General features: G+C 43.0%; 1 protein-coding gene across 9 annotated transcripts in view; it reads left to right on the forward strand.

Annotated features, from left to right (window-relative positions):
• Positions 1–20877, forward strand: part of HDAC5 (histone deacetylase 5) — a 99538-nt gene that overhangs the window by 58282 nt on the left and 20379 nt on the right. For 4 of the 9 annotated variants that reach the window (XM_077252528.1, XM_077252529.1, XM_077252531.1 and 1 more), the window contains exons 3-5: positions 3318–3389; positions 19371–19636; positions 20731–20875. In XM_077252528.1, the coding sequence (XP_077108643.1) occupies positions 3318–3389; positions 19371–19636; positions 20731–20875 (483 nt within the window). Of the gene's footprint in view, positions 1–2959; positions 3390–19370; positions 19637–20730; positions 20876–20877 lie in introns of those variants that run through there. The other 5 variants (XM_077252533.1, XM_077252532.1, XM_077252534.1 and 2 more) reach the window with 2 other exon arrangements.

The raw sequence follows: 20877 nt of genomic DNA on the forward strand, positions 1-20877 counted from the left end.
CTATGTTTGCTCTGAGTAAGGTAATAACGCCTATACTCACCTCTGATGCCGATGCCGTTCCGGCAGTGATGTCACTGGCTCTCCCAGGGATCACGTGATATTGATATGTCACATGATCCCTGCTGCCAATCAGCGTTGGCTTTATTCTCCTCTCCTACAAATGAATCTATATGTCTGGAGGAAGTGAGAGAGCAGCCGCAGCCCCCACTTCCTCCGGATGTCTTGATTCGACAGTAGAAGAGGACAGTAAAGCCAGCGCTGATTGGCCGCAGGGATGACGTGACATAACAATGTCACAGGATTCCCGGGAAAGCCAGTGTGGACACTGCTGGAATGGCACCCGCACCAGAGGTGAGTATAGGTGTTATTATCTTACTGGGGGAAACATGGATTCAGAACGGCCACTAATGTCTGTCAGCTACTAATGTCTGTGACAATCAGCCACTAATGTCTTTGACAATCAGCCACTAATGTCTGTGACAATCGGCCACTAATGTCTGTCAGCTACTAATGTCTGTGACAATTGGCCACCAATGTCTGACAATCGGCCACTAATGTCTGTGACAATCGGCCACTAATGTCTGTGACAATCGGCCACTAATGTCTATGACAATCAGCCACTAATGTCTGTGACAATCGGCCACTAATGTCTGTCAGCTACTAATGACTGTGACAATCGGCCACTAATAACTGTGACAATCGGCCACTAATGTCTATCAGCCACTAATGACTGTGACAATCGGCCACTAATGTCTGTGACAATCGGCCACTAATGTCTATCAGCCACTAATGACTGTGACAATCGGCCACTAATGTCTGTGACAATCGGCCACTAATGTCTATCAGCCACTAATGACTGTGACAATCGGCCACTAATGTCTATCAGCCACTAATGTTTGTGACAATCAGCCACTAATGTCTGTGACAATCGGCCACTAATGTCTATCAGCCACTAATGTCTGTGACAATCAGCCACTAATGACTGTGACGCTAAAGGTTGGCCGTTTTATGAAATCGGTGTAGTGTTCATATTCTTGCGTTCCTGTAGGACGTGGTATCCACCATTAGTCCAGGTTATACCTTCTACTATAAAGCCTCTGGGACGCTGATTGGCCCCTCTATATATCCTAAGCACGTGATATAAGCTACCAGTACAGTAATGAAGGTCGCAGTTATATGACCGAAATGTTTGTTGTTATACTGAAGTTTGGACCACATTAAAATAGTTCCTCTTTACTTCTACTTGTGTGCCAAGTTTTCATACAATTTATTGTAAAGGTCTGGGACCCTACTTGAGCACCAACAAACACTACAGGTTGTCCCACGTTATATTCCTAATTATTGAGCCACTAATGTCTGTGACAATCGGACACCAATGCTTGATAAAGGTCCTCGGACTGAAACGTTGTCGCAGGAGGCAGAATAAAGTGTGTTGCTGCTTGTCGCTTCCTGGTGTGGCGCTGTCCTTCTCTTCAATTTCTAACGTGGATTCTTCTACTGGGATGGACCCCCTGGTGTGGACGTGCGCCCCGATGTCCATAGAGACAATGTTAGTATTGGGTGCGGTCTGATTTATTTTATTTTTTGGATAATCGGCCACCAATGTCTGTGACAATCAGCCACTATTGTCTGTGACTGTGAAACTCCGACATATGTGGCTATGCTGCAGTTTCCCACACTGGGCGGGCGGTGGTGCCATTTTGGATAGGCATCACAGTCGTCGGGATCCACCTTGACATGTATGTGATATGTAAGCGGTGCACATGGTGGGACTGCTGACAGCTAACCTAGTTCATGTCGCCTCATTTTCTTGTTCATATACTGGAACTAGGATCTAACAAAATCTTGGAGCCTCAGCACCCCAATGCAAACTTAGAAGGGCCCCCTACCCACCATATGCCATTTATAACACTGGTGTGTGCTTATATGGCAGAGGGCTCTTTGAGGTGGATCTCCTACCTTGGCAGCTCCACACCATAATAAGTGGAATAAACCCCTCTCCTGATACACACACGGGAATGTCGCTGAATGACGGGTCGTTCACTATTGAGCAGTTCTATATTTACCCCGATATACAGCCCATGCTCCCCTTACTATATACAACTGGTTATACGCTGTCATGTCCTGCCAGTGGAGCTGTCAGCACCATGTCTCCTCGTATCCACTGCAGGCTGTACCCTCAGAGACCACTTGTAGTCGTCATCCCCCGCTCACTGCATGCCTCAATACCGCAGTGAGGGTCCGAGCTCATACACCCCCATCAGTATCATCTTCTGACATGTCTCTATTGGTGCCCCACGGTCACCCACATCTTGACAGCATGATCCCTGTAGGCCCCCCTATCTAGGAGAACGTGTCATGTAGTGCTCAGACCTGCCCTGTGGCTGTGGTCTGTCAGAGAACAGAGAACCCGAGGGTCAGGACAGAGTGGTCTTCCTCCCCCTCCCAGATGTGATGAGCCTTCCAGTGTTTCTCTCTGTCGGGTGCGCACTGGGCATACATCTTGTTGCAGGCGGATCTTGCCATGGAGGATTGTGTGCATGGTGGGCTCTATTGTTCCCATGTTGCTAGTTGGGTCCCCGTCCATCAGGACCACAGACAGAACGATTCCTGTTAATGGTTGGATCGTTAGCGCTGATCATTGTGTCTGTGGGCTGCTGCCCCCCACCTGCCCTGCTCTCGTCATCCCCTGCGCACTCGCCCTCCGCAGTGCTTGCACGCTTCCCCACTTCACCCATCTTCTCCCAGGCTCCTCATTGTTCTTCCTCCATCAGTGGTGACTTTGTTAGGGTCTGTTGTTTTCTGTCTGTCTAGTGTAACACTTGGGCTCTGTTATTCGGGAGCAGTGGTCCCCCCCACTAGCGCTCTCTCCTTTCTGCCTCCTTCCCTCTCTCCTGTCTATTTATATCTGACTCCTCCTATACTGTGCTATTTCAGTCGCTCTGCTGCAGAGCCTTCCACTTGCAGCCCAGCGTTCACTAGGCAGGAGGGGGAGGGCAGGGTACAGGCCTAACTAAACCTCCCAGCACCTCTGGCACTGGCACCCATTGACCCGCCACCAGCGCCACCTCCTTCCCTTTGGATATGGATTATCTGTCCTCCGTGGGTACACTGCGCCTTTTTTAAAGAAGATCCAGAAGCAGCAGAGTTGTTGGGAGTTAGGGTGTGCTTTCTTGGGCAGAGGGGAGGGAGGTCGGCTGGTTGTTGGGAGCTGGCAGCAGAGGGGGGTCCGGGAATGTTGCTGGTTCCCAGAGTCCTGGCGCTGCCTGACATGCTGCAGACTATTTATGAGACAGAGCCTTGTGTGTCCTCTGCAGATGGTGTTAAGGGGCGAGAGCCAGCGTTGGAGCTCCTCAGCCGGGCACAGGGGCACGCGATGCCCGCTGCAGGTGAGAAGCCTTTCCTTACTCCATTCATAGGGAAACCCATGCCTGTCATCCTTTCACATCCATCCCCGCACATCCAGTGCCGAATCTACAGCCTGGACCAAACTCTCACATAGTTTCTGAAGAGAGTACGCTCAATTCCATAGGGTGACACAGTGGGTTCTCATGTTACTCCCTCACTTTAGAAAGATGCCCTAAATACGTCGCAACGTTACATCCTGATCACTAGTGGTGACCATGTACCTTCATCATCACCGGCCGTCCCGCTGATCTCCTGTTCCACCCATCTCCTCACCTTATCGCCCGCTATATGCCACCTGTACATGGTGGCTGGTGCAGACATCATACTCTATTTTTACTGTCACTGCCTCCCCCTATTGCTCTGTACTGTATCCTCCCTAGACAGCAGCCTTCGTACAGAAACATCCCCTGCAATGCTACCTGTGTATACAGATCACCTCACCTAATGCACAGGTATCCGGCAATCGCACATGGACCGCTAGCCTCCTAATACACAGCAAGCAGACATATACCTGTCCTAATACACAGGTATCATAGCATGCACAGCTCAGGAGGTATAGAACACGAATCTCTCTTCTCCTAATACAGAGGACACCATTCCATATATGACTGCTAATATATCACAATACATAGGTATCAGGTCTTACACCTCGGATATATTGCATATAGATAGTAAACTGTCAGTCTGCATCCTACTGCTTGTATACAGGTAACAGGTCATATTCCTATATCCACTTCCTAATGCCGTATATCCATATATTGCTCCTGATGTACAGGTATCATATGTCCATATCCTCCACGTCTCAGATCACATACCTACATATCCAACTAATACAACGGTATCATCACATACATCCATATCTTTCTCACACATATCTTTCTCCACCTCCATCTCCTTCTAATACAGGGATCATAGCGTATACCAATCTATTTCTCCTGGTGTGCAGGTAGCGGATCATATTCCCATTTACGCCATCTAATAAAATGTATCAATATCCTCATAATACAAAGGTTTCATGGCATATGCCCTTATCTATTTCACACACAGATCTCTGCCCATTTACCTCCTAATACAGGGATCATAACATCTAGCCATAGATTTCTTCTGATGTGCAGGTAGTAGATCATACGCCCATGTCCTCAACCTAACAAATAAGTATCAGATCTTATGCCAATATCCTTCAACTAGTACAAATGTACGAGATCATATGCCAATTTCATATACCTAATATACAGGTATAAGATCAAACACAATATCATCCTCTGTATATATCAGGAAATGGAACTCTTGCTCCTCCTAATACACAGGTATCAGAGATATACCTATGAGTATCACATCATGTAGCTATATCCCCCACTTATCATGGCATTTACTCCTCCTAATACACAGGTACCAGGTAATATGTCTTTAATCTCCTTATGACACAGAAGTATCAGGTCATACACGGTGTAAGATTTGATAGGATGTTGATTAGGAGGTGGATGGAGGTATATGTTTTGATTCATCTGTGTTGCGAGGACATTGGTATAACATACACCAATATTTCCCTAATACATATATCAGAAAATACACCTCCATTCGCCTCCTAATACACAGTGATATGCCCAAATCATCTGCCAAATACCTAGGGACCGTGACATAGTATATACCAGTATCTATATGCTTCTTGGAATACACAGGCATCAGGATATATATTGTACCGCCATTCTTCTGATAATACAAGGCACATAACTCGTTATACACAGGTACTCTCCGGTAACCATACCCTCCAGACATGATCTCCACTGTAGATACTTCTACTTCCTAATTAACTTTGTCTTCTTCCAATATAGAGTGTCAGGACACCATTGCTTCCTTATCCTTCTAACATTACTTCTCCTCCTAATACGCAGGTATCAGGGGGAAAACATAGTATACATATAGAAGTGTCACATGTATCAGGCATCGTGTGGGTTTCTGTACTGCACTAATACAACGGTATGGTGAAATAAATGATACGTTTTCACCTAATACACAGGTATAAAGGCATACATGAGCTGGATGGATGTATTTCTGTGTCTGCTATATGTATATCTGTATGTGTGCATATGCTTTATGTCAGGATTTGTATCAATGTACATGTAAGTCATGTGTGGATGTGTGTATTGTGTATGGTAATATTGGTGTAATATTGATGTAAGTGTGTATGTAATGTAGCACATCTATGTTGTATGTATATATACATAATATATATATGTATACAAAGCTGATCTCTATGTACTGTGTATATATATACATATATAGTTTATGTAAAATTAATAAATAATGCAAATATGTGTGTATATATATATATATATATATATATATATATATATATATATATATACATACACACTTCACGCAGGATTTATATGTACTTTACATGTGCATATACTGTATATGTAAATGTATGTGTGTGTTCTTTATATATTGCATGTCTTATATATATATATTATATAACCATCTTGTTTTTACTTTTATGTTGTGTACTGATATATATTTGTATGTACTCTGTATGTTTATATGTTTGTGTAGTACATTTTATGTATGTATTAATGTATGAGTGCTGTCTGTATCTGTGTATTCCACATGTGCGTTTGTATGTGTACAGATGTATAAATATATGTTTTGTATGCATTTGTATTGATGTAATGGGTAAATATATTGGTGTGTATGTTTATTTTCTGTGCACGGTATATATCCATCACTTTATGTGTGTGCATTGTGTATATCGAGGCTGGATACATTTATCTATGTGTGCTATCTATCTGCACTCTGTGTGTTTATCACCTGTGTTTTCACACGTCCACAGTGTATAAATATCACACATGTGTGCAGAATAACACACGTGTGCAGGACATTGTGTGATGATCTATATATAATTCCAGCTGTGTATTTTTAGCTGCACTGATGTCTGCAGACAGGAGGAATGCTGCACACATACTGCACCCCTCTAATCCCCCTCCCCATGCCAGTATGTGTGCCCAGATGAAACATGAATCCGCCATTCTCCAAATAGGTTAAAAGTGGATTAATACTGTATTGGCTACACAGGAAATCTATAGTGTCTACTAGCATTCAAGAAATGTGTGCGGCAATGAGACATGGATGTTTTATTACTAAGGGCTTGTTATACAGTAAGTGAGCAAGTCTATATAATACATTGTATATATTCAGTACTGTGAAAACATTTTGGGCAGGTGTGGGAAAAATACGGCAATGAATGCTTTACAAAATAGAAGTGTTAGTTTATGATTACTATTAACAAAATGCAAAGTGAATCTAAATCAAATCAATCATTACTGTGATAACCCTTTGCCTTCAAAACAGATTCAGTTTTTTAAATACTAACTCACCAGGCAGGTTGTTCCAAACATCTTGGAGAACTAACCACAGATCTTTTATGGATGTAGCCTTGTGGAAATCCTTTTGTCTCTTCCAGTGATCTCAGACAGAATTATTGATATTGAGATCATGGCTCTGTGGGGACCATATCATCACTTCCAGGAATCCTTGTTCTTCCTTACTCTGAAGATAGCTCTTACTGACATTGGCTGTATGTTTGGGGTTCTTGTCCGGCTGCAGAATAAATTTGTAGCCAATCAGACGCCTCCCTATGAAATTACATGATGGATACATATCTGTCTGTTTCTCAGCCTTGAAGACACCATTAATCTTGACCAAATTCCCAACTCCATTGGCTAAAATGCAGCCCAAAATTTGCAAGAAACCTTCCTATGCTTCATTGATGCCTGCAGATGCTGAATATTGTAGCTTTTGGCCTCCTAGACTCATTGGTCCTGAGCACCTGCTGCCATTTTTCTGCACCCCAATTCCTATGTTTTTGTGCACAGTTGAGTCACTTGGCCTTCTTTCTATGTCCAAGGAATGTTTTTTGACTATAATTCTTCTGTGAAGATCACTTCTGGCCAGACTACTCCGAACAGTAAATGCGTGTAGATGGGTCCCCCTGGTTGTTGCCAGTTCTGAGCTGATGGCACTGCTGGACATCTTCCAGTTTAGAAGGGAAGTAACCATGATGTGTCTTTCATCTGCTACACTAAGTTTTCTTAGCCATCCAATGCTTCTAAGGTCATCAATGTTTCCAATTTCCTGGTATCTTCAATGTTGAGAAATAAAGACAGATACTTACCCATCATGCAATACCATCTGATTGGTTCCAGATTTATTATGCAAAAGGATAATGACCCCAAACATGCAGCCAATGTCATTAAGAACTATGTTCACTGTAAAAAAAAAAAAAAAGAACAAGAAGTCCTGGAAGTGATTATATGGCCCCCACAGTGCCCGGACCTCATCATCGTCTGTGTGGGATTACATAAAGAGAAAGAAGGATTTCTGTAAGCCTATACCACAGATCTGTGTTTGGTTCTCCAAGATGTTAGGAACAACCTCCATGCAAGATCCTTCAAAATCTGTGTGCAAGTACCTAGAAGAATTTTATAATTTGATGTTGTTTTGAAGGTAAAGGCTGATCACACCAAATAGTGATTTGATTTGGATTTCTCTTTAGTTCATTCAGTTTACATTTTGTTAATTGATCAAAATAAACTATTACAACTTCTATTTTTGAAAGCATTCTTACTTTGTAGCATTTTTTCTGCTTTTATATGTGTCAATACTTGCATGTTAAAGGAATCTGTCACCACCCGGAAAGTATATGACTTATTATTATGGGCATACAGGTAATAGAATTGTTATACTAGTCCTGCCTGTATGCCTCATATTAGTGGTCTCGTTGTGGAGAAATCTTATATTATTTCCATGTGCTAATGATTTCTTCCTTGCTCCGTGGTGTGCGGTGCCTGGAAGAATTCCCTGCCTCCTGTCTTCATTGTAATACTACCCCCTCCCTTGAATGTCAGTTATGGTCCCCTAATCCTGTGCCTTGCACTCCCTCCACAACACGCACCTTTTCCTCCATTTTTATAGGCACTGCATTAAGCGACCTTCTGTGCAGGTGACTTTTGCTCCAGTGACCTCCCATGTGCGCGCCCCACTTCTTCCCTACATAGTCATTGCTATGTACACATGGTTCCTAGTGATGACTGTGCAGGGAAGAAGTGGGGAGAGCACCTTATCATCGCGAACACTGTAGGCCACACTGATTCGCCTGCACAGAAGATCCCTAAATGCAGCGCCCATAGAATGGAGGAAAATGTGCGTATTGTGGAGGGAGTCCAGGGTGCAGGCATGGGATCCTGGGGCCATAACTGACATCCATGGGAGGGGGAAGTATTTTAATGAGGAGAGAAGGCAGGCATTTCTTCCAGGCACTGCACGCCCCTGAGCCTGGAAGAAATCATTAACATAAATAATGAATATAACATTTCTCAACAAGACCGTTAATATGAGGCATACAGGTAGGACTAGTGTAACATTTCTATTACCTGTATGCTCATATTAATAGGTCATATACATCCCGGGGGGGATGACAGATTCCCTTTAACTTGCAACTGTATCTGCTTAGCAAATCTGCATCTATATCAGACAAATACACATATACGTATACTTGCATGTATATTAGACATATATTCTGTATATAGGTGCAGTTGCATGTATATTCATTCCACCCAGTTTTTAAGATAAGATGGGGCCACATACTGCAGCATATTTTATTTTACGCTAAGGGTGCTTTCACATTGCGTTAAGTATATGCTCAATGGCCCCATGGGGGCATACATCCGAACCCCTCGTGCAAAACGAGATTTTAGCCCCCATACCCACAGTATGATGTCCTCACAGCTCCCCCCCCCACGCACAGCACGATACCGCCACACAAGAATCCCACTTACCCAAATATATATACTGTATATATATATGTATATCACAAAAGTGAGTACATCCATCACATTTTTGTACCTATTTTATTACATCTTTTCATGAGACAACACTGAATTGATACAATGTAAAGTGGTCAATGTACAGCTTGCAGTGTCAATTTGGCGTGCATCTAAATAACTCAACACACATCTATTAATGACTAAACCGCTGGCAACAAAAGTGAGTACACCCCTAAGTAAAAATTGCATGATTGTGCCCAAATTGTCAATATTGTGTATGGCCACCATTATTTTCAAGCCCTGCCTTAACTCTCTTGGGCATGGAGGACACTAGAGCTTCATGGATTCCTCTTCCACGACAACATCACGGAGAAAGACCTTGCGCTCCTGCACCTTCCATTTGAGGATACCCCACAGATGCTCAATAGAATTAGGATTTGGACACATGCTTGCCCAGTCCAGCATCTTTACCCTCAGTTTCTTTAGCAAGGCAGTCATCTGCTTGGAGGTGTGTTTGTGGTCGTTATCATGTTGGGATACTGCCCTACGGCCCAGTTTCCGAAGGGAGGGGATCATGCTCTGCTTCAGTATGTCACAGTACATGTTGGCATTCATGGTTCCCTCAATGAACTGTAGCTCCCCACAGCAGGCAGCACTCATGCAGCCCCAAACCATGACACTTCCACCACCATGCTTGACTGTAGGCAAGACAATTGTCTGTGCACTCCTCACCTGGTTGCCGCCACAAACGCTTGACACCATCTGAACCAAATAAGTTTATCTTGGTCTCATCAGACCACAGGACATGGTGTCAGTAATTCATATCCTTAGTCTGCTTGTCTTTAGCAAACTGTTTGCAGACTTTCTTGCGCATCATCATTTAGAAGATGCTACTTTCTGGGATGACAGCCATGCAAACCAATTTAAGGCATTGTGTGGCATATGGTCTGAGCACTGACAGTCTGACCTCACACCCCTGTAACCTCTGCAGCAATGATGGCAGCACTCATACGTCATATGACGCTGCGCATGTGCACTCCATTTCTTTGGTCGACCACTCCGAGGCCTATCCTGAGTGTAACCTGTCTTGTTGAACCGCTGTACGGTCTTGGTCACGGTGCTGCAGCTCAGTGTCGGGGTGTTGGCAATCTTCTTATAGCCTCGGCCATTTTTAAGTAGAGCAACAATTCTATTTTTCAGATCCTCAGTTCTTTGCCATGAGGAGCCATGGTGAACTTCCAGTGACCAGTATGAGAGAGTGTGGGAGTGATAACACCAAATATTTACCACCCTGCTCCCAAGTCACACCTGATACCTTGTAACACTAATGAGCCACATGACATCGGGGAGAGAAAATGGCTGATTTTCACACTTTGGCCATTTTCACTTAGGGGTGTACTCACTTTTGTTGCCAGCAGTTTAGACATTAATGGCTGTGCTGAGTTATTTAGAGGGCACCAAATTTACACTGTTATACAAGCTGTACACTGACTACTCTACATTGTATCAAAGTGTCATATCATCAGTGCTGTCCCATGAAAAGACGTATTAAAATATTCACAAAAATGTGAGGGGTGTACTCACTTTTGTGATATCCTATATATACAGTATATGTACAAGTGTATCTCTGTAGCTGTTATCCTTCCAGCCATGCTCCCCAGTTCCCGCGCATTCACACTTTCCACCATCTCACTCGCTCTTCATGCAGCTGTTTTTTCTGTCTATATTTAGCTCTGTTTTTCAGAGTGATCACAATGAAAGTGGTAAAAGGTGATTAGCCTGCACCCTACAGGCTTTCTACCTCCTTGTGTCTCCTCCTTTTTTCTTCTTCCTGACATCCCCAATCCATCTCCATATCTGTCTCTTCAGTAAGTTCTATATCTCAGCCATCACTTATGCCATTATAGTCATATCATTACTGTCACGTTTTCTCATAGTTTCATATCTTTGGTAGCTATTGTATCATTTGTAAGAACATTATGAATTGGGTGACCCTATTTCACAGTTTATATAGTGCTCAGCATAAATGAGTACACCCCAACAGATTTAAAACAAGATTTATTATTTTTTGTACACGACAAAAAAAGTAATTTTCCTAACAGATTAATTGAAGACCATGTTGCAAAATAGTACACCCCAATGAAAGTTTTAATGGCAAAGCTAAAGTTTAGACTGCAAAATTCTAATTAACAAGAATTCAACCACAGGTAAGTCTAATTATTAATGAAAAATGTGTCCAGCAGGCCGATGACAAAAAAAAGCATTGCTTAACAAAGAAAACCCCTTCCATTTCATGCTGTTAGCAATGGCACCACATGGAAGAGAAATGTCACAAGACCTGAGAATGATTTTTTTTTCTTTACACAAGAAAGGTGAAAGCTACAATAAGCTTTGTTTATCAGTCAGAATACTGTGGCAAAAGTGGTACAAAAATGTAACAAATATGGAAATAACCATCTCATAGAGGTGTCCAGGTTGACCTGGAAATGTATACTTTAAACAAATAAATAAGGCAGCACTCTGTAGCGCCACAGCTTGCAAACATGAAATATGTAAATTGAATTGCATTACTGGTAACGAGAAACGCCTTATCGTGGCTACCAGGTACACATGAATTGGCCAATTTATGCGCTAAGCTTTCTCAATTTTTCATATTTCTAGTGCAGTAATGCAATTTAATGTTCATAGTTCATGTTTACAAGCTGTGGCGCTGAGTGCTGCCTTATTTATTTTATTGTATATGAGTTGGAGACTCTAGGTTAGCACCTGTTCACACCTAGTCTATGTTTGGATGTGACGGTCAGTATTTTTGAAATTTACACTTAAACAAAAGTGTGTTCCTGTGAGAAGGATTGAAGAAAATCAACATGAAAGTTTACTGCAGTTAGCTAAAGAGTAGAAAGCCATACCAAGGTGAGTGTTTCCCTTGACACAATCCTGCGTTTACTGCAGAGGAATGGCAGGCATAAGTATTGTCCACAAAGGAAGCTTCCCCTAAATCCCATGCACAAAAAAAACCTCTCTCCTAAAATTTGCCAAGCCCATGGTGAAAAATAGTGTCATGTAAAAGTTTGAGCACCCCCCGGTCAAACTGACTGTTATTAGCGAGTTGCCCTTTCCTCAGTTCAAAATGTAATTAAGCAATGACACTTAACAGGAACAGTGGAGGTCAAGATAACGTCTGGAAGACCAAGCAAAATTTCAGTGAGAGCTGCTTGTATGATTGCTAGAGAGGCAAATCAGAATCTGCATTTGACTGCAAAAGACCTTCAAAAAGATGTGTTGTGGTATATTGTTCTACTGTTCAGAGACTCCTGCATAAATTTGGCCTTCAGGTTGTGTTGCAGCCAATGACATGGGAACATTTCACAGATTGAATGGATTCAATGAAATTTCAACAAATTCTTGATGCAAACATAATACCATCTGTAAAAAAGCCAAAGTTGAGAAGAGGATGGCTTTTACAAATGGATAATGATCGTAAACACACGTCAAACTCCACAATAGACTATCTCAAAAGGCGCAGGCTGAAGGTTTTACAATGGCCCTCACAGTCCCCTGATTTGAACATCACTAAAACTCTGTGTGTGGCTAGACCTCAAAATAGCCGTGTATTCAAGATGACCCAGGTATCTCAACTGTAAGAATTTTCCAAGGAAACATAGATGAAAATCCCTCTAACAAGTATTGAAAGACTCTTGGCTGGCTACAAGAAGTGTTTATAAGCTGTGACACTTGCAAAAGGGGGTGCTACTAGGTTCTAACCATGCAGGGTGGCCAAACTTTTGCATCTGCCCATTTTCCTTTTTGTAATTTTTAACATGTAAAAGATGAAATATATATATATATAATATATTGTATTTGCCTAAAATACAAAGAATATGTGTCATCTTTAATTTTAGGCCTTTTGAAGATCATTTCATCTTCAGCTTGCTTAACTGTTCCCAATAACAGTAACTTTGACCAGGTATGCCCAAGCTTTTACATGCCAATGCATGAGGACTACTGGGATTTTAAACTCTGGAGTGATGTTTTTGTGCCTACAGTAAAACGTGGTAGCAGTGTCCTCATATGGCTTAGTGCCCTTGGTAGATGTGCATTTTTCCAACATGGCAACGATCCAAAACACACATGTATTGTATTGGTGAAGAAGAACATGATGAAAGTGATTCAGTGGCCAACTATGTCTCCTGATCTAAACCCAACTGAACACCTATGGGGAATTCTGAAGAGACAAATTGAGCTTCACTCTCTATTGAGAATCCAGGGTCCAAAACAAGTCAATCTTGACAAATGAAAAAAGACAGATGTTGCAACATATCACCAACTGGTTCTTCCCATTCCTAGAAGACTTGGGTGCTGCCCTTAAAAATCATGGAGGTCATACAAAATACAAGATGTAGTTGTTTTTGTTTTTTTAATATTATTAATCTTACTTTCACAATGTGAATTAAAAAATGTTCTATGAAACTCAGTCTTGCCAAACTTTTGGAAATTGTTCTTGTGTTTGTTCAGTGAGATAATGATTAAATTCTTACTTTTCAAAGTGGGTGTACTTATTTATGCTGAGCACTGTATATTGCATACTTAACTGGTTCTGATCCCATGATATATACTCCAGAGCTGTATTTACAATTCCACTGTTATTATAAACAGTCATACTTACACATCCTTAACCCTTCACCACTGGCGATTTTAACCCCTTTCTGACCTCGGACGGGATAGTATGTCCGAGGTCAGAACCCCCGCTTTGATGCGGGCTCCGGCGGTGAGCCCGCATCAAAGCTGGGACATGTCAGCTGTTTTGAACAGCTGACATGTGCCCGCAGTAGGCGCGGGCAGAATCGCGATCCGCCCGCGCCTATTAACTAGTTAAATACCGCTGTCAAACGCGGACAGCGGCATTTAACCATCGCTTCCGGCCGGGCGGCCAGAAATGAGCGCATCGCTGACCCCCATCACATGATCGGGGGTCAACGATGCTTCTGTATAGTAACCATAGAGGTCCTTGAGACCTGCATTTCTGCTGCATAGCAGCGATCTAATGATCGCTGCTATGTAGCAGAGCCGATCGCATTGTGCCAGCTTCTAGCCTCCTATGGAGGCTATTGAAGCATGGCAAAAGTTAAAAAAAAAAATAAAAAAAAATGTGAAAAAAATAAAAAAAATATAAAAGTTTAAATCACCCCCCTTTCACCCCATTCAAAATAAATCAATTAAAAAAAAATCAAACCTACACATATTTGGTATCGCCGCATTCAGAATCGCCCGATCTATCAATAAAAAAAAGCATTAACCTGATCGCTAAACAGTGTAGCGAGACAAAAATTAGAAACGCCAAAATTATGTTTTTTTGGTCGCCGCGACATTGCATTAAAATGCAATAACGGGCGATCAAAAGAGCGTATCTGAACCGAAATGGTATCATTAAAAACGCCAGCTCGGCACGCAAAAAATAAGCCCTCAACAGTCCCCAGATCATGAAAAATGGAGACGCTACGGGTATCGAAAAATGGCGCCATTTTTTTTTTTATTTTATTTTTTTTTTAGCAAAGTTTGGAATTTTTTTACACCACTTACATAAAAAATAACCTAGTCATGTTAGGTGTCTATGAACTCATAATGACCTGGAGAATCATAATGGCAGGTCAGTTTTAGCATTTAGTGAACCTAGCAAAAAAGCCAAACAAAGAACAAGTGTGGGACTGCACTTTTTTTGCAATTTCACCGCACTTGGAATTTTTTTCCCGTTTTCTAGTACACGACATGCGAAAACCAATGATGTTGTTCAAAAGTACAACTCGTCCCACAAGAAATAAGCCCTCACATGGCCATATTGACAGAAAAATAAAAAAGTTATGGCTCTGGGAAGGAGGGGAGTGAAAAACGAACACGGAAAAACGGAAAACCCAAGGTCATGAAGGGGTTAAATCAGCCATCAAGTGCGGGAAAGATGCGGTCTCAGCGTGACACCACATCAAAGGCAAGAACATGGTCGAAGACATAAATATTGGTCATAAATGGGGTTAAAGGGAATCTGTCACCTCACCAGCTTTTTGCTACCCCCATCTGAGAGCAGCATGATGTAGGGGCAGATATCCCGATTCCAGCGATGCGTCACTTACTGGGCTACTTGCTGCTTTGAATAAAATCACTGTTTTATCTACTGCAGATCTAGCAGTGCTCTGAATGCTGAGCTCTGTATAACTCCACCCACACCACTGATTGGCAGCTTTCTTCCCATGTATAATGTACACAGAAAGCTGCCAATCAGTGCTGGGGGATGTACAAAGCTCATGAATATCGAGGACTACTTCGCAGCAGGTTTATTAGTCATTTAAAGGGAACCTGTCACCCCCAAAATCAAAGATGAGCTAAGCCCACCGGCATCAGGGGCTTATCTACAGCATTCTGTAATGCTGTAGATAAGCCCCCGTTGTATCCTGAAAGATGAGAAAAACAGGTTAGATTATACTCACCCGGGTGGGCGGTCCGATCCGATGGGCATCGCGGTTCGGGGCCTCCTAGCTTCAGAGGATGACGTCCTCTTCTTGTCTTCACGCTGCGGCTCCTGTTGAGGCAGAGCAAAGTACTGCAGTGCGCAGGCGATGGGCCTCTCTCACCTTTCCCGACGTCATCGTAAGAAGATGTGAGGCTCCAGACCGTGACGCCCATCGGACCAGAACCGCAGCGGGACCACCCCTGGGTGAGTATAATCTAACCTCTTCTTCTCATCTTTCAGGATACATCGGGGGCTTATCTACAGCATTCTAGAATGCTATAGATAAGCCCCTGATGCCGGTGGGCTTAGCTCATCTTCGATTTTGGAGGTGACAGGTTCCTTTTAATGACTATTAATCAAATAGTGATTTTATTAAAACAAGGGCAAGTAGCCCAGTTAGTGACACATCACTCTGAGATTAGGTGGCAAAAAGCTGATGACAGATTCCCTTTAAAGGAGTTTTCTGATTTTGTTGACTTATCTTCAGGTCAAATATCAGGTCATTGGGGTCTGACACCGGGCCCCCCACCCGTTCAATTAGCTATTAGCTTGGCCACATGTAATCAGTGTATACAGCACTGTGTAGTGGCCATTGCTGAGAATAATTGCATAGGCATGGCAATGGTCACTACACTGTGAAGGAGCCTCGTTTTTCCGCTCTGTCCACTTTTTACATTCTTTAGGAGTTCAAAATATCTGATCTTTGGAGTGTCGGGTGTCGCATCCCAATAATCTGATATTGATGACCAAGCTCGTCAATATCATAAGGCTTGACATCCCACTTACCAGCTTCCCTGATCTCCTATGATGCAGGGGGCATTTACTTAATTAGATTATTGTACAGCATGCGATGTAAAGTGCAGTTTCCATAAAGCAGAATAAGCTTCATTAGTAAGTAGTAATGCTAACAGTCAATATCATACCCTTTAAAGGGCCTTGCCACATAACTTATGATAAGAAGCTGAACTAGTTCTCCTGCATTGCACTGATGAGGGGCAAACACCCCCAAACCACAGTATGCAAATGGAGTTTCTAGTTTGGCTTCTTACCCTAAGCCATATGGAAAAGCTTGTAAAACAATCGATATTGATTTTTAGGATTGCTGCTTTCAGTAGGGGGCACGAGACCTCCTGGCCGCTTCCTCTCTGTAGAGGCTTTGCACCCCAAAATGAAGAATGCAATTGGCTCTTCAAAGCTAAGGGATAAGATTTATACAAATCATCTTCAATTATGGGGTCTGCACCTGTCAGACTGTACGTGATACTCTGTGGATATGCCATTATTGCCGCTATGTCTTTAAAGCTGTCTTCCCATCACATGCATTTACAGTATGAGTGTGTGATCCATGGGAGTTGCTGAGATCCCCATTGATCTTGAAAATGGAGTTTTCGTGTCTCCCTTTCCATCAGGCGGAGGCCACAGACGCGTAGTCTGATTCCAGTATTTTCTTTATAAGATACGGAGCAGAGTTGCTTCCATATATTACATTTATACCTTTGCACTGGCAAATCAGTGGGGTCCCACTGGTCAGACCCCCACATGTTTGTGGAATATACAATTAATATGAAATATTTATGGTTATTGGCAATTGTATCTTGCTATATGGCTAAATAGGATGTTATAGTATCCATATAGACAGTACATGTACCGTCTTCTATTCCTGCTCAAGTTAGGTCAGCATTTATCACATTATACACTTACAATAAATGGCGTCATTTCCATAGTATCACTAAGAAAGCTAGTAATTGCCTTTAACTCATTCCATACGAGTAGGCAAAGCTGAAATACTAATTTATTCATGGCCACCTTCTGTCCATTGGTTTAAACATAGGCCTCATTCAGCCTCACAGATGAACTACCAGTCAGAGATCAGCTTTCATTTCCTTAAAGGGCACCTGTCACCCCGTTTTTTCCGTATGAGATAAAAATACTGTTAAATATGGCCTGAGCTGTGCATTACAACAGTGTATTTTGTGGACCCCGATTCCCCACCTATGCTGCCAAAATACGTTACCAAAGTAGCCGTTTTCACCTGTCAATCAGGCTAGTCTGGTCAAAAGGGCGTGGTGTCTTCCTCCAGATCTTGCTTAGTTTTCCGTTGGTGGCGTAGTGGTGTGCGCATGTCCAAGGTCCCGAATCCACTGCACAGGGGAGTGGAAAGAGCGTGATGTGTGCTATTTCATTGGTGATCGGTGGGGGCGGCCATCTTCCTTTGGCCGCGCGTGCGCAGAAGCGGCGCTCTGCTGGCCGCGGCTTCAGGAAAATGACCGCGGGATGCCGCGCGTGCGCAGATGGAGATCGCGGCGGCCATTTTCCTGAAGCCGATGCGAATTCTGCTTCAGGAAAATGGCCGCCGCGATCTCCATCTGCGCACGCGCGGCATCCCGCGGCCATTTTCCTGAAGCCCCGGGAAGCCGAGCAATACCATCTGCGCACGCGCGGCCACAGGAAGATGGCTGCGCCCACCGATACAACGATGAATAGCACAGATCACGCTCTTTTTCATCACCAAATGCAGTGGATTCTCCAGTTGGGCATGCGCACACCACTACGCCACCAACGGAATGATGACCAGGATCTGGGGGAGAAACAGCATTGTCACCACGCCCATATGACCAGACCAGCGTGAGTGACAGCCCAAAACGGCGACTTTACAAAGGTATGTCGGCAGCATAGCTGGGGAATAAAGGCACACAAAAGACACTAATGTAACGCCCAGCTCTGCCCCTATTTAACGCTATTTTTATCTCATCTTCAAAAAACGGGGTGACAGGTTCCCTTTGACCACCCTGCTAGAAAGAAAGTTGTGCTGTGATTGGTTGCAATGGAACAGTTTTAATAATTTTCCCTTATTGTGTTATAACTGATCTGTCTTAGTCCAATCAATTTCCCAGTACCTAACGCTACATAGAGGGGTGTGTAGAGGGTATTTGATAGGGCAAATGTGGCTAATATCCTAACTAAAATGCAGATTTGTCCGATGATGTCATCGGTTTAGAACCTCAGTAGATTTCAGTAACATTATCTTTGGCTGGTCTAGCTCAATAGTCCCTACCATGTTCTCTTATGGATTCAAGACTGTACACAAAACACATTTAGAAAAGTTCCATTGATCCACTAATGTGTATCCGGTCCTTGAGTATGACACCCTTGCCAAGCAATACGCCGATATACCTATTCTGACGTTAGATGTGGTCTATTGGTGCACAACATTGGGGATGGGAGTTATAAATGGACCTTATCATTTACCTCATGCCAATTACCCCTCCTCCACTTCCGGTCACCCAACCTTCCAACCATCAACCTTCCACCGCTATACATTTACGAGTAGTCTCCATCCGCAAAATTGCCCATTTAATATTGTGTTTTTTGTTGTTCTCCTTAGTGTTGTATCTGGTAGAAGATTACATTTTATGGGCAGCAACTAAAGGGTTGCATGAGATTAGAAAAACATGGCTGCTCTGTACCAGAAACAGCATCACTTTTGCCCTTTGGTTGTGTTTGGTAATACTGTTTGACCTTGTTAACTTGAATAGGGCTGGACTGTTTTTGCTCATTAGACTTTAGCTTGCTTCGAGGTCATAGATCTCCTTGGTGGCATCTTCTCTGACTATCTACCATTCATCTCTTCCAAACAGTGGAGGTCACCCCTCTCCTCTCTGCAGCAGTACCCTCTCCAAACAGCCTCCCCCCAAGTCCCGGGGAGTTGAGGCAAGAGCCACGGGCAGCGAGTGGTCCCGGAGTGCCCATGGACACCTTGAGTCGGGAGCAGCAACTTCAGCAACAACTTCTTCTGCTGAAACAACAACAGCAGCTCCAGAAACAACTTCTTTTTGCCGAATTCCAAAAGCAACATGAAAACTTGACAAGACAGCATGAGGTCCAGATCCAAAAACACCTCAAGGTGGGACATTTTGCTCTGGAGGTCGCATATTGACCTCATCATATGTCGAACATTTTACCTCACTCATCTCATTAACATTGGTTTTGCTGATTTCTCCAGCCACTGCTCTAGTGAATGCTACCATTGATGCCTTCGACCAGCCACAAACAATAACCTTTTTCATCGTCCTTTATATGTTTTTGCTGTTCTTCCTCGGCTCTTTTCTTGTTGCCATAGTGGTTCTTCCTTTTATTCATTCCTTATTTCTTTCACCACAAAGACATAATCTGTCCCACTAGCAGCACATGATGTCTGTTCTCTTCATTTCAGAGTCATCTACTGCTCATTAAACTGCATGCAGAGTTCTCCTGTAATCCTCATCTACAATGGGGGTGTGTAAGAAATTTAAAGGACTTGGCTGGAAAGTGAACTTCAAGTATTCACCTTTTTATAAAAGTCCTTGAGTCGATTTAAAGGGATTCTTTAGTTTACAGAATTCCAACTTGTTAGAAACGTTCCCTAACAATAAACCAATCATAAACTGTCCTCCTGCTGTACCCCCAGAGGTTAGCAGTAGTCTGAGGAGAAACTAAGTGCCACCACAGGAAAAATTAAGCATTACACAATGCCTGGTAAAAAGGTATTTTTTTGGTGCAGATGCCAACACTTGAGGTAATCTGGTTAATATATGTGGACTGTTATCTAGAATTCCTATTGCTAAGTCTACCATACCCTTAATATGGCCATACACGTTAGAGAAATGTCACTCGAACAGTTTTAACTGGATCAAGCAACTACAGTAGCTATGTATAGAGGTTTCCTGACTTTCTCCCGACCATAGATGGAGAAGGACAGAAAGATTGGGCATGTGGGCATTCAATATACCCAATCCTTTCTTCTCAAAGGAGATAAGCCACTGAAAGAGTTGTCACCTTATTCTGCTCTTTCTATTGAGAACACATTTGCCAAACATGAATGTATATGAGAGATAGGAAGGAATAGCTGTTGGCTGAGTGAGTACTCACTTGACTGACAAGTATTAATGTTGTAAGACCACCACATTTTCCCATGGTAAGGTCAACATGATTCTTACTGTTCCTGTTGTCCACATGCAGCAACAGCAGGAGATCCTAGCAGCCAAGAGACAGCAAGAGTTAGAGCAACAGAGGAAACGAGAAAGGCAAAGACAGGAGGAAGCTGAGAAACAGAGGCTGGAACAGCAACTCCTAATACTGAGGAACAAGGAGAAAAGCAAAGAAAGT

This window comes from Ranitomeya variabilis, chromosome 4 (genome assembly GCF_051348905.1).
Source record: "Ranitomeya variabilis isolate aRanVar5 chromosome 4, aRanVar5.hap1, whole genome shotgun sequence".
Lineage (NCBI taxonomy): Eukaryota > Metazoa > Chordata > Amphibia > Anura > Dendrobatidae > Ranitomeya > Ranitomeya variabilis.